Source organism: Oryzias latipes, chromosome 23 (assembly GCF_053564925.1).
Source record: "Oryzias latipes strain Hd-rR chromosome 23, Olatipes_Hd-rR_3.1".
NCBI classification, from domain to species: Eukaryota; Metazoa; Chordata; class Actinopteri; order Beloniformes; family Adrianichthyidae; genus Oryzias; species Oryzias latipes.
In genome coordinates this window covers 19,744,838-19,759,252 of record NC_136259.1, presented here as the reverse complement: position 1 = coordinate 19,759,252, position 14,415 = coordinate 19,744,838, and the positions used below count along the sequence as shown (strand labels likewise).

General features: G+C 36.8%; 1 protein-coding gene and 1 long non-coding RNA gene across 15 annotated transcripts in view; one reads left to right on the top strand and one right to left on the bottom strand.

Annotated features, from left to right (window-relative positions):
• Window positions 1-14,415, top strand: part of anks1b (ankyrin repeat and sterile alpha motif domain containing 1B) — a 205,825-nt gene that overhangs the window by 155,869 nt on the left and 35,541 nt on the right. For all 14 annotated transcript variants that reach the window (XM_023952560.2, XM_023952556.2, XM_078941579.1 and 11 more), the window contains 2 exons: window positions 10,190-10,288; window positions 11,210-11,362. In XM_023952560.2, coding sequence (XP_023808328.1) covers window positions 10,190-10,288; window positions 11,210-11,362 — 252 coding nt within the window. The remainder of the gene's footprint in view (window positions 1-10,189; window positions 10,289-11,209; window positions 11,363-14,415) is intronic.
• Window positions 3,578-14,415, bottom strand: part of LOC144989336 (uncharacterized) — a 34,944-nt gene continuing 24,106 nt past the window's right edge. Inside the window, exons 2-3 of the long non-coding RNA XR_013653481.1 lie at window positions 6,545-6,643; window positions 3,578-3,711 (exon numbers count right to left, since the gene is read on the bottom strand). This is a non-coding gene — a long non-coding RNA (uncharacterized LOC144989336). The remainder of the gene's footprint in view (window positions 3,712-6,544; window positions 6,644-14,415) is intronic.

The following is a 14,415-nucleotide window of genomic DNA, read 5'->3' as shown; positions in this document are numbered from 1 at the left end:
AGGAGGGGAACAGTAATGCAGTAAATTTGGAAAACGTGAGTAACAGATGCTGCAGTGGAGCTAAATAGAGAAACTCTGCAGCAGAGGCAGAAGCATATGAAGAAGCAAAGGACTCCATGAGTTTGCTGTCACTGTTGGAGTCAATAGCTGCTGTCCTTCACATTCAATCCTTCGTCTTTGGATTTTTGCTGAATACCAGAAACAAATTTTAGAACTATGTGGCCATTCTTCTCACAAACAAGCTGTGCACATAGATGTTTGATTCACTACAAAAGCAAGCACCCTAGAAATAACTCAATAGTTCTTCAAATTTGAAACATTTTCTTTAAATGAGCAAATCTACCTGTAAGACAAACAGTCTAAGAATTTCTATTTAAAAAAAAAAAAAACATTTTAGTCACTAAGAGATGTTTTTTTTTTAAACTAAGATTTTTTTTAGTATTGACAAACTTTCTTGATGAAATTATTTTTCTTCCAAGATGTAAAATAAGATTTTTTTTCTTGAAACAAGGGTCTTTTCACATTTTCAAGGTTCAGCTTTTGCAGTCTGCACTCTGGTCTCACACAGTCTGACCTGCATCTGTTCCTTACGTTGCCCTGGCAACAAGGTACATTTGGGAGTCCTCTGTTTCTTTGTGTTGTTCTACACATGGTCACTCTTTATCCTTTTTTATCAGCTGGATTTAGTTTAGGGATTAGTTTTGATTAAGTTTTAATTACAGCTTGGATTGGTCCGAACTAGTGCAGCCCAACCCTGGTCCTCAAGATCTACCACCCTGTCCGTTTCCCAGCTGTTCCTTCCTTCTTCCCTTCTGATTAGCTGACTCGGGTGTTTTTCATGTTTGGATTGATGGAACACGCCTGATCCAGGTAATCGGCTGCAAGACCAGGGTTGGGCAGTCCTGGTCCAACTTCTCAGTGATCGAATGCATCATGTGTATGTTACTGAGTGAGGATGAGCTGAGCTGAAGACACGTGTGAGCAACAAATCTTTGATAAACGCTAGGGGTTTAACGATGACACCCCAGGAGGACATGAAATTTGAATCTCAGGTTTCACAGAAACAATTACAAAGCACATAAAATGTTACAAATTAAACTAAGCCAAATTAAAAATAGAATGTTCTAATAAAATATGAGAATAAACACTTCTCACTTTGCCTTTAAAAATGTAAATTAATATTCAAACAGTAATACCTGCAAGTTTAGTTTCTGAGATATTCTATTAGCTGGGATTATTTCATCTGCATAAAGTTCCTACTTTTCAGTTGGAGTACACGATAATGGACACAGTCATCTCTATGTACTTTTGATACTTCATTTTGAGTTTAACAAATCAATGTAGCAATGGAGGTCTTGAACAGATAACAGAAAAGATAAGTGGTGACAAATCTGTGTTAAATATTGCAGTGAGGTAAACTTTATATACCTGTGAACATGAACTGATAAATGAAACGCGTTTATATATATATATATATATATATATATATATATATATATATATATATATATATATTGTTTTCTAACTTGTCCTGTCCAACAGCTGGGCAGACAAATGAGAGCTGAAGGCCTCTTGTGTTGGACATATTTTACTTTAACAACAGTGCGTTTATATTTTTTAAATATTAGTTTGAGAACACAGCTTTGATTAATATTGATAAATAAGGATCTGAAAAAGCTCCTGTGGTCAGATAATCAGTCACCTACACCTTTCAAAGGTTTTTCACAGCTTGTTTTTTAATCAAATGTAGTTATTTTGTGCACTTTTTGCTTTTACTTTTAAAAATAATTTCTTTATAAGCCTGTTATTTGTGGATATATTCAAAATATTGATTTTCATAATACAAATATTTTACTCAGTGTCCTGGTTCCCTATTGTTTTTTTTTTATTTTTATTTAATTCAATAGTTTTCAGGTTTTATAGAAAATATTAAAGAACCGTGAAGTCGTTGTTCAGTATAAACTTTCTGTAAAAGACAGATTAAAAACTAAAAGGCTTTCCTCCACTTATATGAAGATTCTTAGAAGGAAAATCCTGTTCTAGTCAGTGAACCCTGATTAACTCCAGGACTAGATTAATATTTTACAAGGACTTGCAAAAATGCTAAAAAAAAAAAGAAACCTGCAGTGAAATTCAACTATTTAAAAGTACAGATAATTATGGGCAGTATAAGTTAAAATGATGACCTGGATACATTTGGCTCATGTTTCTCATGAAAAGGAGGGAAGAAGTCCTCTGCAGGACATTTTCTCTGTAGCCCCTTTCAGGCTTTTAATATATGTTCTCCTAAATATTTAATGTGCATAATCATGTGAATATGTTTTCTTTGTTCTAACGATCTTTAATTTTTATAGATCCAGGTTCTTAGCTTTATATTTTATGAAAATCCAAACTTTTGGGTTTAAAACATCCGTGGAGCCACAGAATGACGGTTTTCAAGCAGCACTGTAATGAAAACAAAAAAGGAAGGCAAATTTATTTTTTATGACAACATTTATTAATGAAGAACTTACAGGAGCAGCAGGACAATAATACTGTGTGTGTTGGTAAACCTGAAGGGAAAAGAAAGACTGCAGTTTCACTCTGAACTGTTCTGATCAAACTTGTGTTGGGTTTATTTGGTGTTTTTAAAGTATTTTTAAACTGGAAGATATCTATAAAGTCATTTAAGATAAAAAATAGCATTTTCAACTATTTCTTTCTTCAAATTAAAGCTCCATAGTCCGAGCTCTCATTTACAGGATGAAGGGACATTTTATAAAAAGTCATGCCACTCTGCAGAAATTATGTCCTTGAAAACAACACAGGCTTTTTGATTTTACCTAAAAGAAAAACCCACATGATTACAATCAAAAGACCACTGGGAACACTTTGAAAATAGATCCAAAAGATGATCGGAGCAGATTTGTTAGATATTTCCATTATCTTTTTAGACTAGCTGAGAAATGTTGCAGATAGAAGAGGTTTAGGTGGCAGCCAAAGTGTAAAAGACGGATAAATCCTTGTTTCTGTATTGGAAATAAAGAAAAGCTAAGATGCTGAAACGGTTTGAAGGCCAAAAGTAAATTTTAAATTGTTGTGCTGGTAGGATGAAGAGGTGAGTGAAAATCAAGAAAAAGAGGACTGATTGTTTGCCAACTGAACATCAAAGGAGGCTAAAATGAAAATGTGGACAGAAGGAACAAACGTAAAAAAGAAAAAAGGCTGTGAACCCAATCAACATTTAATAAAGATGTCAGGTCAGTTTTCTTCTGCAATAATAAATCGCTGAACATCACAGGTAACAACAGATCAAAAAGCTGCGGAAAACTGCTCGGCATAATGTAACCATGATGTAATAACTGTATTTATTTCTAGAATGCTTACTAAAAATCCTGATCAATTGGAAACAAGGTTTAAAAAGTCAGTGGTCAGCTCTGCTGTTGAGTTCATTTATGTGACAGATTTGGGGTAAAATCGTGAACACGAGTGACGCAATAAAAATCCCAAGAGATTTGAGTTCTTACTTGAAACAGCTTATAAGGGTTGGATAAGGGTTAGTTAGAGCGGTTAGTCAAGCTTTTGAACCCCCACCTCCCTCAAACAAAGTGCCTTGCTGCAGTTCTGAGAGCCATTGCTCTGCTGTACAGATGTTTCACGCTGACTCCGCCTCCATCAATCAGGCTGGGAGCTGATCTATGAACTGGCGCCCTTCACACCAGGATCAGCTTCCTGTGCAGAAAAAGAAAATAGTACCAAGTTAGACCCATAATCACTTAGTTTTAAAGGGAAAGATGTGTGTAAATTAGTTGTTGTGGTTTAAGCGGATAGATTTGAACTATGTATAATCTTTGTTTTTTATCTTCTAATGAATTTTTATTTTTTGACGACATTTAAATGTTATTAAACAGTAATCTTTTACATACATAGACCCACCAAAACTACATTTATGACATATAACTTAGTTTTTAAAATTTAAATTTGAAAAATATAAAATTAGAGGTTTACTGGAAAGTCAAAAACCAAACTGGACTGCCAGAATGTCAAAATAAAATTCTCAGACAGTTTCAAAATAAGACATTATTTTCCAGTTTACTTCTTGTATAAATGCTTTTTTCAATTTAGTTTTTGCCGTTTTAAACAAAGTGTTACATAAACACATATGCCTGTTTTTAGGTTTTCTTTTTCCAGTCTTCTACAAAAACTGAAGAAATCATCTTTTCTTTGTCATTTAACTTTTTTTTTTAAATCTGAAAATATTTAGCACATCAGATGATTAATGTGCATTTTAGGTCTTTTATATCTAATTCTAGAACAGCCACGGTGGTTTAATACTGAGAAACATTTCTCACCAACGACTCGCTTTTTCCTTTTCTGCATTTGTCCGGCTAAATAACTGAAACAATTAGGTTGTTTTTAGAGTGAGAGGGAAAATATTTTTCCTCTACTATCATGAAATTGTGAGATAACAGGCAAAACAACTTAAATAGAATGCCTCACCAAAAATGAATGTCTCAAACAACCATGATTTTTAACAATTCACATCTTTACCTGCTTTACAAAGCCAACAAAAAAACGGACTAGACAGCATAAAATATGGTTTGCAGAGGATTAATGTAAGGAAATGTTTTTGCAGCCACAAACTAAACAGCTTTCTGTGTAAATGACAGAATTCAGCTGCGTTTCCTGCTGATGCTGCATGTGGCACCAGCAGTTGCTAAGCTACAATTACATTATCCCTGCCTCAATTTGCAAATGTCAATCTTCAGCGGTTAATCAATTAAACCAGTTTTTTGTTTGCGTTTCCTTCTCTGGTGTCTTTTATTAATCCACACTGCTTCTAAAAAGCTTTGTTTTGGTCAACTCCAGTTAAATCATTTTAATTTAATGAATTTTATAATGTGAAGCTAGGATTTTTTTCAATAATGTAGTGAATTTTCAGAAGCAGCAACAAAAAATGATTGAATGTTTTACTGAAAACTTTTGGCTCTAAATCTTCTGCATTTCATCTCTCGTCTGCTTCAGTTAATCTCTATCTTTCTTGATGTTTTGCTAACTTAATTATTAACATCTGCAGGGAGCATATGTTATTCAATAAAGACAACATTCTATTTTTTTGTGTATGTCATGCTAAGAACTGCAATAGCAAAAAACTCCCAACAGGCTGGGAACTAAGCTCATCTGTTTACGAAACCATAAGATGAGCTGCAATTAAAAGTTGAAAAGCCATATTGTGTCCGTGTCATAGACACGTTTTGACACCGATATCACCAGTCTGTGAAAAGTAAGTCTACCTACTAACCTTAACCACAAACATTACAGAGCAAAACATTGGAGAAGTATGAGTTATTTTGTCCAGTATAAACTGTTTATTTTGTTTGTGGTGATGTAGAAAATGAGTTATACTGTTTCAAACTATATGTATGTCAAGCAGTGCTGGATGCGATGGAGATGTCAATTTCCATGCGGAAACCTCCCAAATGGATAAATAAAGTTGTCTATCTATCTATCTTATAGCCAGAGACTCTGAAGGTCAAATAACCACTGGTTGTTGTCATAGGTTTACAACGGCTTATGATGTGATTTAGCTCAGTGTTTTTCAACCAGTGCCGTGTCAGTCAGGTGTGCCGTGGGAAATAGCCCTCATTAACTGATCTAAAAACATTTTCCATCTCCAGGATATCAGCTCTGTGTTCCTCTAAACAGGCCCTGATAAAACGCTGAGTAAATAGGAATATGAAAGATCGTAATATACTTTTTTCTTTGTGTTTATTTGATTCTATTAAAGACATTTTGATAAGAATGACGGTACCGCGATTTAGACGCAGCTTCAGCTCTGTTTTCTGAAAAGTCCCGCCCCTTTAACTGTCTCCACCAATCATTCTTGGAGGCTTAATCACACGTCATTAGTCTGACCAATCAGAAGTGGTTCAAGTCTTCACTTCCTTGTTCCGATTCAGCTCATAAAGTCACTCAGTTCCAACAAAAATACCAGCTAAAGCTCGTCTTTAGCGGTGTAGCTTTCCACAGAATCCGGTGTCAGACCGTGGAACAAGTGAACAAAACAATGAAGCTCAGAGACGCGAGTCTGTCTGCGTTCGCCGGCTGTTTGCACTACATCTCCCATGATGCATTGGGTTAAAGTGACAGCGTCTCAGCGCACAATGAGTCGTCCTTGTTAAACGTCTTGAAACCACAACGAACACACATCAGTTTTTAAATCTTCTAACTTAACTTTTATTACATCTTTTAGAAAAAACAGCTGCAACTTCCAGCTTTTTCTGCCACAATTATCACAAAAATGCATGTGACATTGCGGAGGGGCTGTAGATCAATACCGACTATGAGTTTCCCCTTTTTTTAATTTTTTTTAATTTTTGGATGCTGGTGTGCCACGGGATTTTTGCCAAGGTTAAAGTGTGCCGTGGCTAAAAAAGGTTGAAAAACACTGATTTAGCCAATTACAATCAAAGGGCCTTTATGGTATGGTGATATATAACCTTTGAAACACTAAAGAACACCATTTTTATGAAATATTAGTTCTTTTCACAGCTAATTTTCCTACCTGGAAGTAAGATGCTTCGATCTCTGAGGCTCCGCCTTTCGCTCTGTGTGGGTGACGTCAACCTAGGGCCATAGACCAGGATGGTAGCCCATATTCAATCTGAAAATGAAGCAGATTTAGATTTATTTTTGCCTTCCACTACCAATAACTATCAGCTTAAGTTGTTTGATAAATTGTTAATATACTTTCAAAAATCAAAAAGCTGTAAATGTATTTTGAAAAGTCTGTAGGGAACTTTATCTTTTTGAGGCCACAGAAGTCTGCAGTAAAGTAAATAAGAAGGGATAAATAGTGTTTCTCACCTCTCAAATGTTACTGAGGCTGCTAACAGAAATGAGATGTGATGAGCCTGACAGGTATCTTCCTTCCATTGTGCGTCAGAGTGGGCATGCAGTGTGTTTGTGTTGTGGGTGGATGAATGTGGGACTGGCTGCAGGCTGTTCCCTGTCTCTTGTCCTCTCCTCTTTCATTACCAGCCTTTTTGGAGATCACATAGCTTTACTTTTGCTGCTGCAGTCTCCAGCTCTGACGGCATTTCTGGGTGAATGGAGCTTCCTGTGTGCTGCAGCTGTCTGCTCGCACACAGCATCTGTGCTCCACTATAATTATCAGTCTGCATGAGAATCTCTGTGTCTCTGGAGGGAAGGACAAAGGGGGAACTGAACTCTCTCTTGGCTTCCCTCTGGATTAATTAAAGGTGAAACTGTGGAACCCTAACAGGCTCCGATGTGTGCTCTGTGTTCACGGTGAGTCATTTTTTAAATGAGACCAGGGTTTATTTTCTAGATAAATGCTTTGACATCAACCTATAGAATCCTTGCAATACAATTATGTATTAGCTATTGTTTGCAAGAGGGAAATTCTCTGCTTTAAGGTAAATACATTGTAAATAGCAATTTTATTGGTTTAGAGGTTGTCTAAGTTGCATTTCAGGTGATCTATACATAAAAAAAAAAGAAATCTGGACTTTGTCCTGATTTATCGAACTTTGGTTCAGAAAAGGCCATTTACATCTCGCAGAAGACAAAAAGTTGCTGGCCACTCCTATTTAAAAACTTGAGGTGTTTAATACATTTTAAGTAAGTGAAAGTTAAAAAATATCAAATTATGTCTGAAATTCTGAATAGTATAAGCAATTAAATATTATCTCTAATCTGTTATACATAAAGTAGAATTTTTGGATTTCATGTCATTAAGTTGTAAGTGCACAGAAATAAGTTTAAAGTCTACAAATGATTTGAAAATAATTAATGTTTGTGACAGATAAAATACTTTTATGGAAATATTAATGAAGTTAATTTATTGTTCAATTGTTAGAGGTGCTTCAAAGTTAGCTCTTGGTTTCTTTAGAATATAAAAGTAGCATAGACTGTGTTTTTTTTTTCTTAACAATTTGGACAATACATTATCATCTGACCATTTTATTTGACCTTTATTTAGTGTAGGAATGCCTTTAGGTAAAGTAGACATGAAATACATGTATTTGTATTTTTATATTAGGTTTTAAAGTTTTATTAAAATAAAGGTCCAAAAAGAAATATTATTATTTTTCTCATCTGGAAAGGATAAACCTTCAACATCCACTCTGGTGAAAATTGTGTTTTTTGTGTTCAAAAATGTTCCAGTGGCATTTTTTCTAAAGATGGAGGACATAAGAAAATGAAGATTAAAATAGCATTTTTGAGTATTTTTTATTCAAATTGCGGTGAATCGGGACCAGACAGAAAATGCAGTTTGAAAAATATTGTATTTGTGATGCTCCGCTCTATTCAGATGAATCTACTTGTAGACAAATACATGAGGTGGATTCTGCCTTGATGACAAACACTTTAAGATCCACAGTGTTAAAAACACATGAATAATGAAACATAACACTCTGCTGGGCATTACAAACTTTAGTGATTTCTAAGAAGAATGTAAATACAATGTAAACAGTTTTTTACCAACAATGAAGCCATAGGAAGACAGAAGTGATGAGTGTGTTTCTCCCAGCAGTTAAACCAGAGACGACTCAGCCTCTACAGGAAATCGGTTTCCAAAAGCTTTTAGCTTTTTCCAAATCGAAGCAGCCTGACAGCTCTAAACTTTGACCCCAACATCTACAAATACATCTATAAAAGTAAACGGGACTTTTGATGAAATATGCAGATTTTTTAGAGTATTTTCAGGATTATATGTGAGATTTCTTTTGTAACAGTTTTGGTTCTTTTTTAAGTGGTTAGACTTATTTTTTATTTATTTCTCCTTCATATTTGATCAGAAATGTGTGTTTTTTTATTTGCAGGCCTAGTAAAAGTTAAGATGTTCAACTGGATTTAATTTTAAATTCCATTTTTATCTGGATGAAATATCAAGGTGGTTTCCCTTAAGGTTTTACCATTTAGAAAGTGGTACTTTAGCTAAATTTAATGCAGAATTGAAAAAAAAACTCTGGATTTAAAATATGTTTTAGATAAACTAAAGTGGCAATTAGAGTTATGTGCTGTGCATGAGTCCATGCAAACACTTTTTAACATTTTTCAAATAAAAATTGTTTGTTTAAAGGACACGGGAGCCTGCTACAACAAAAGATGGATAAGATTGTTAAGTTACAACCTAACATCAACAATATACCTGGTTTCTGGTGTGTTTCCCAAGCATACTTAAAATATGTAAATTCAATTATTAAAACTGTTTTAAAAAATAGGTTCTGATTAACTAAACATAGTGTATCCTTAGAGTTTACAGTGGTAGTAAAAATGATTTTAGTCTGTAATGTTTGGCATAGAAACACTTCAGCTGTGAGAGACACAATGTATAAAAGAATCCAGGAAATCACTTTAAAAAAAAAAGAATTCATAAAAATAATGGTGCAGAAAATAAGTTTTTGGTCAAAAACTAAAGTTCACCTCAATACATTGTAATGCAGTAGTTGTCTTTATCAGAGGTCAAATGTTTCCTGTAGGTCTGCATCATGTTTTCACACGCTGTAGCCGTTATTTTGGTCCACTCCTCCATACAGATCTTCTCAAGAGCTGTGATGTTTTGGAGCTGTCGCTGGGCAACTCTTTCTACAGATTCTCTATGAGACTGTGGTCTGGACACTGGCTCGACCACTTCAGAACCTTTTACTCCTTAATTCTCCTGGTGATGTGTTTGGGATCTTTGTCATGTTGGAAAATCCAGACATGTTTCATCTTCAATGCTCTCACTCATGGAAGAACATTTTGCTTGAAATGTCATCATAATTCATTCATCCTTTCCTTAATTGATTAATTAATCCTGGGACTCAAAATAAAGTAGTCAATCTCAGTAATCTGAGACTTAGTCACAATTAGAGGATGAGAAAAAAAACGAGACTTTTTTATCTTCTGAGCAAATTAAACATAGTTTTTGTTTGTTTGTTTGTGTTTTGTTTCCGGGAATGTACAGTACAGATGTACAGTTATGGATTTTTATTATTACAAAATAGCTGTTAATATGTTTTTATTTACTAGACACACCAGCTGATATTTAAAACCTACAACAAGGAGTTCTACAAGCCAAAATTAGAACTTTTTCTTTGTGTTTTAATCTATGATTAATCTATGTTTTAATCTATGATTGTGTTAGAGATTTTTTTGAGTGGCATACACTAATTATAATTATGTTACTGATGTCTTACAGGGGAGTAATGTTGTGGAGGACCAGGACCTGCTGGAGATTGGGATTCTCAACTCTGCTCACAGACAACGCCTGCTGCAGGCCATTCGGCTGCTGCCCAGGGTCAGTACTGCGGAACAGCTGCCCTTTTACCCAAATATGGTGTTTTATGCATTTACCCTGCTCAGTTATTCATGTAACATTTAATATTTCCTGTTTAGTGGCTCTTTTTTCCTTTTTTTGCAGATTAAATTATTTACCAGTATGTTCATTTTTTAAGAAACTACAAAATCCTGACCTCCTTTGTTCACTAAAATAACAACAGCTCAAGTTCTTGACTTTAAAGTATGACATTTTTGGAATAAAATAAGGAATTTTAGGATGTTTTCAAGAACAATTTGCTGCACTGTCCATAAAGCAAAAAATAATCTGAGTTAGGAGAAATCTTTTGTTTTGTCAGCATTTTTATTTTTTTATCAATGCAGAGGAATAAATCTGCCAAGCCTCTCATGTTAATCCCGTTTGCACAGAAATTTGCAGGCAAACCCGAAGCAGAGGCTGAAGGATTTGTACTTAAAGCATGATCAGCTGAGAGTTTGTTTGCTTTTGCAGTAAACTGAATTATCCATGAACCTTCGACACCTCAGGAATCAGTATGGACTGTAACTCCCGGCTGTTACTGTTTTATTCACACCTTTTCCTCAAAATTAGAACATACTGTACGTCTTAAATTATCTGGTGTAAGAAAGTAGCATGATGCAGGAAAATCTGTAGAGAGGCAAAAAATCTGGACAGAAGATGGAAACAAAAAATAAACAACTGTCAGAACAGCCGGGAATGTAAGAATTTCTTTTTTTTTTAACTCAGACCGCAGATGTCTCGTGATTTTAAGCCCCAGGTATAAATTAGGAGATAAAAGACATCTTATAAATTTGCGCAGCACTCCAGGATATCTGTCAGAATCATACTAATTAAGATGCTTCAAAGTGATAGAGTTTCTGGAGTTTTTCCATAAAAAGTCTATTTATTCTGTTTGTGTTGAAGGTTCGACCCATCGGTTATGATGGCAACAACCCCACCTCAGTAGCAGAGTGGCTGGATTCACTGGAGCTCGGCGACTACACAAAGTCTTTTCTCATCAATGGTTACACCTCCATGGAGCTGGTCAAAAAGATCTGGGAGATTGAGCTCATCAATGTGAGTTTGGTTGTTCCTTTCCCTCCTAAGAACAGGCTCCCTAGAAATAAGTAAAAATGCATATATTGGAAGTCCTGGACTCATTGATGTAAACTCAAAAATGAGGGAACAGTTTTTTTGACAATCTGAATTTCCTCTTTCATCATTAGATGATGTTTTTATAGCTACAGCTCTGCTCATTTACCCCGTATCTGTGTCTGCACAGTCCTAATGTGCAGATACCCAAAACAGGACTGAAGCCAATGTGAAGGTTCCCTCTGCAGGAAGGCAGCTGTGCTGTGCAAAATGCCTATAGGGCATTTATCCTCATTACTGTGCAGGGAGCAGAACAGGATGCAGCTACTCCTTTTATATACTTTTCACTCGCCTTGCTCTGTTTTTATTTGTTATGAATGATTATAGCAGTTCAGTGGCGTGTGGAGTGTGTGCATAGGCTGGAAGTGAAGCCTCAGGAATGCCAGAAACACACTTTTGGAGTTTGGACATAGTCAAAAATAGCTCATTTTATTTTCCATTTACTCATGTGTTGGTTTGCAGAGCATGGCTGATTTCAATGAGAGAAAAAGGAGAGCTAAAACGGATGCATTTCCTTCCCAGTGGAGGATAAAGTAATGAGTGATCAGCTGGAGGAGGTAGAGCGGGAGTTACATAAGCATGTGGGAAGCAAGATGTTTCATCATGCTGGGGATACCACCCACACACTGCGCCTCTGTGAGCGGCTATGTGTTTTGGATGCATATGTGAGATAGGAAAAGTGTGAATCCATACGTATGTGTTTGTGTATGTGTGGAAACGTCTCAACATGACACAAATCAATAAGTCCGTCTCCTTTGCCATATTGGAAAATGGAGCAGTGTTAAGGTCAAAGTTACCTTCTTTCCACACGTGAGTATAAATATTTTATTATGAAAGGAGTTGTCTTTATTTGAAAAAAACAGCAGCAGCAGCAGAAGGTAAAACCACTAGAGGCTGCACAAGTACATGAATATCTCACATGAATCTGTTTTAGAATTGAGATTGATCTTTATGCTGTAAGAAATAAGCAAAATGTAAAAATGTAACTACAGGGAAGGCTTCAGCCATCTGAAACTAGATTATTTTCTATCATTGTTGTGCGCTTTACCACATTTACCTTTAAAGAAAACAATTTTGTTTCTTACATGTTAGGATATCAGAGCAGGATAGCTCCGATATTGCTCACCATTTTTGTTCACCGGTAATGTTGGGATGGGTTGGTGAGGGGCTGTAAGCTAGAGGGAGAGCATGTAAACAGGTTGATGATAGGAAGCGGACGGGCTAACTCTGCACCAATGGTCCCACCCTCAACTCAGAGGCAAATTCCGAAAGACCTCCTGCTGCTTTGCAGAAACTATGTCCTAGAAAACGACAGTTTTTTTTTTCTTTTGCTGAAAATGGCATCAACATAATTAAAGACCACTGGGAATTAGACCTCAGGTTGTGTACAGAAAGCTCTGTGCTCAAGCAGGGACTGTAAATCTTTCTTATCCCAAAGAGCGAATGTTATTGATTTTGTGGGTAACATGTATGTTTGTGTATCCAAGGACAGCACCACACAACAGCACACTGTCCCTGGAGTAGTCTCCAGAGGGATGGAGAGGTCACTGCTGTTCCTGAGTGGCTGTTTTTGTCAGGAGATGCTGTGGACAGATATTGCAGCGGGGAGAGTAAAGCGCACCAATGCAAGCAGGAGGCAGGATTAACAAAAATAATATAAATAAAAACTACAGAAGGATGGATTCTAAAAAAAATGACATTTGGCTACCGCCTTTATGTAGTCACCAGGTAATCGCTGTGGGCAACAGATGCTGCTGTGTCCAAGGGGACGAGGGCAAAGCTTCAATCATTATTAGATAGATGGATTGTTGTGTGTGCGTGCGTATGTGTGCACTTTTGATTGGGTGTATATGTATGGTGCTGCTGTTTTGGGATTAGAGGATCATCTCAAAAAGCATTTTAATCCAGACTGTCTACACACTTTACCACAGGTGGTACCCGCTCTCATAGCGGCATTCGGGTCATCTGATGTCAAAGTGGATTCAGTCAACCTGGTTCACCAGGTCAGACAAAAGTGCTGTGCAGAAAAGTTTCAAATAACCTGAAACAGACTAGAAGGAATTAATTCAAATTTTTGGTTACGGGCAATTTAAAATATAACTAAATTGAGTTTTTGTGAAATGGCGCATTTTTGGCTCCCTAGAGCTTCCGTAGCGTTTCACATGGCAGTATGGGAAGCGACAAACAACATCATAGCACACACGAAACAGCAAGCGACAACATGGCTACTGGTGAGAGTGGGAAGTTTGTTACCAAGAAAGGAATAAAATCATGTGTTGTTTGGTCAAATTTTTGGTATGGGTTTGCTGCCGCAGGCGTGGAGCAAGAGACCCCACGCTGCAACATTTGCCTACAGCATTTGCGCGCGCACCCCCAACACTTGTGGACGCTCTCACTCACTCTGGCGTTGCACACTCTTCTCCCTCTTACACACGCAGCGTGCTGACACACATGATAATAATGGATTGGATTTATCCACTCAAAGTTCTTCCATTGTGTCCATTACTCATTCACTCCTCATTCGTACTTGGTGATGGTAGAGGCGTGGCTGCCGGGTCACGGCTATGGTCCCTCTGACCATCACCGGGATCATTCATGCACATTCATGCTGGTAGGCATTAAGGGGCTCCCACTGAGTGATGTTAATTACTCACCATTGATATGGTAATTGCCCCCAGTACCATTGTTTATTCCCCTCAAACCCTGGATTCCTGCGTGGTAGCCTTCTACCTTACCAACCAAGCTACCCAGCCACATACACATACTCATTCTACAACACCTATATAGTTGGTTCATTAGCTAGTTGTTACTGTTATTTGTTAATAAAGACTACTGCGTTGTAATTATAAATTGTATTCATTTGCGACGCGGCCGCCGGGGGATTTTGTGTTCGGCGGGGGGGGGGGGGGGGGGGGGGGCTTGACCAACTCCTGCTGTCTCATCAGCGCGCCGATCAAAAATGCCACACCATCACAGCT